Source organism: Eimeria mitis, genomic scaffold, assembly GCF_000499745.2.
Source record: "Eimeria mitis Houghton genomic scaffold, Emh_scaff4463, whole genome shotgun sequence".
NCBI lineage: Eukaryota > Apicomplexa > Conoidasida > Eucoccidiorida > Eimeriidae > Eimeria > Eimeria mitis.
In genome coordinates this window covers 1,569-3,321 of record NW_013572779.1, presented here as the reverse complement: position 1 = coordinate 3,321, position 1,753 = coordinate 1,569, and the positions used below count along the sequence as shown (strand labels likewise).

The 1,753-nt window shown below is 60.5% G+C and overlaps 1 protein-coding gene across 1 annotated transcript in view; it reads left to right on the top strand.

Annotated features, from left to right (window-relative positions):
- The window catches only part of EMH_0075360 (uncharacterized protein), a gene marked incomplete at both ends in the record, with an annotated part of 1,734 nt that extends 388 nt beyond the window's left edge, over positions 1–1,346 (top strand). The window contains one exon of the mRNA XM_013499586.1: positions 3–1,346. Within this exon, the coding sequence (XP_013355040.1) occupies positions 3–1,346 (1,344 nt within the window). The remainder of the gene's footprint in view (positions 1–2) is intronic.
- Positions 1,347–1,753: the final 407 nt, after the last annotated feature.

The following is a 1,753-nucleotide window of genomic DNA, read 5'->3' as shown; positions in this document are numbered from 1 at the left end:
GTGGTCACGGCCTGTCTAGGGGCCCTCTTACTTCTACCTCAGGGGCTGCCTTTGCCCCTAAGGGCCCTGGTGAGGCCCCCGCAGGGTGGGTACAAAGAGGAGGTGCTGGAGAGGGCGATGTAGGAGAGCTGCCGGAGGACGAGGGGGGAGCAGGCTCGCAAGGGGGCAGCAAGGCTGAGGGGCCAGTCCCTTGGGGCCCCTCTTTCTCAGAAACAGGAGAAACCGATGCTGCAGGTGGCAGCCGTGCCCCGGAGCTGCCGCTGCAGCTGCAGCTGCCACTGATGCAGTGCAGGGGAGTCTTCACAACAGCAGATAGCCCCATGTGCGGTAGACCCTCACCAAAGGAAAGATCTCCCTTCTCCACCGATGCCACCACGGGGTTCTTTTCGGCTGTCACCACAACTGCAGATGAAGCTCTGCCACTCACCAGCTGCAATGCAGCAGAAGGGCCCCCAACCGCCCCAGGACCCTGTCCCTCCAAGACCTCTGGGGGTATCTATGCTCCAAGCTACTTCTCCTGCCAGCCCTTCGTTGCCCCCACAGAAGGCAGGGGAGGGGGGCCCCCCACACATACCGCCCCGCGTGCACCCGAGGGGGCCCCCATGATGCCCCTCTCTACCAATCCACAAATGCAGGAGGCAGAGGTGAATCTTTCGCATGGCGAGTTTGCACCTCCGAGCCACGAGGGCCCCTCCGGTGGGCCCTTGCCCCCAACCCTTCCGTACCCTATTGGGGGGGGCCCCCCACCCGCTGCTGTTCCCGCTACTCTCTTTCAGCCTGCTGACGGTACCCCGAGGAGCCCCGAGAGTTTCTTACAGTTTCGTCCCTTTGTAGAGCAGCCAACTGCTCAGCTAGAGACCTCACTGGGGGAGGAGCTCTTGTCTGTGGCGGGGTACTCCTGTGGCTTCGGCTTCAACGCCGACGCCGCTCTTTCTTCGAAGCAGCAGATGAATCAGAATTCTCCTCTTCTGCCAAATAGACAACCCAATGGAATGATGCTGCTCCCAGGACACGATCCAGCAGCAGGGGCACCTAAGGGGGGGGCCCACTTCGGGCCCCCAGGGGCCCCTTGGGCACTCGCCAGCCCACTCACTCTCCACAGACCCAAAGACGACAACAGAACGCGGAATATGCCAGACAAAACAGAGCATATGGGGCAGGGGGGCCCTGGCAGGGCCCGCGGCGAGGCCGTGGGCCACCGCCCCCCAGCCACGCTTCCTTGGGTCGTTGTGCGTCCGCGAGAAGATGAAGAGAAAGCCTTGACTCCCCTGGCAGGAAGAGCGTCAGGGTATATGCTGCAGGGGCCCCCCATGGGGTGCGCATACATTCCGCATCATGCTAACTAAGCTACGATGAGACAGGCTCAGCGCCTGCTCTACTAGCTCTGGTGTATACACTACTTGGGGTAGTGTCCCCGCACGCTAAAGATGAATGAAGGCCTGCAGCAGCCCCCCGCGAAGCCCAACGGGGGGCATATGGGGGCTGTGCAGAGCAAAGCATAGATTTTGACTTGTATTGGCGTGCTGCATGCTGGCTATGAACTGCATATGTATTGCAGAGAGGTGGACATAACAGTTGTGCGTTTGCGTGGCAGCTCTTCTCGAGAAGAGTATATGGGCCACCTCAGTATATTATTTATGGCTCTAAACACTAACTACACCCACCCTGCTGGCCGCGTGCTGCACAGGTGGTGGTGGTGGTGGTGATAGTGTCGTTTTCTCTAGATACCGCGTGCCGCCTAAAGACTGGCAAT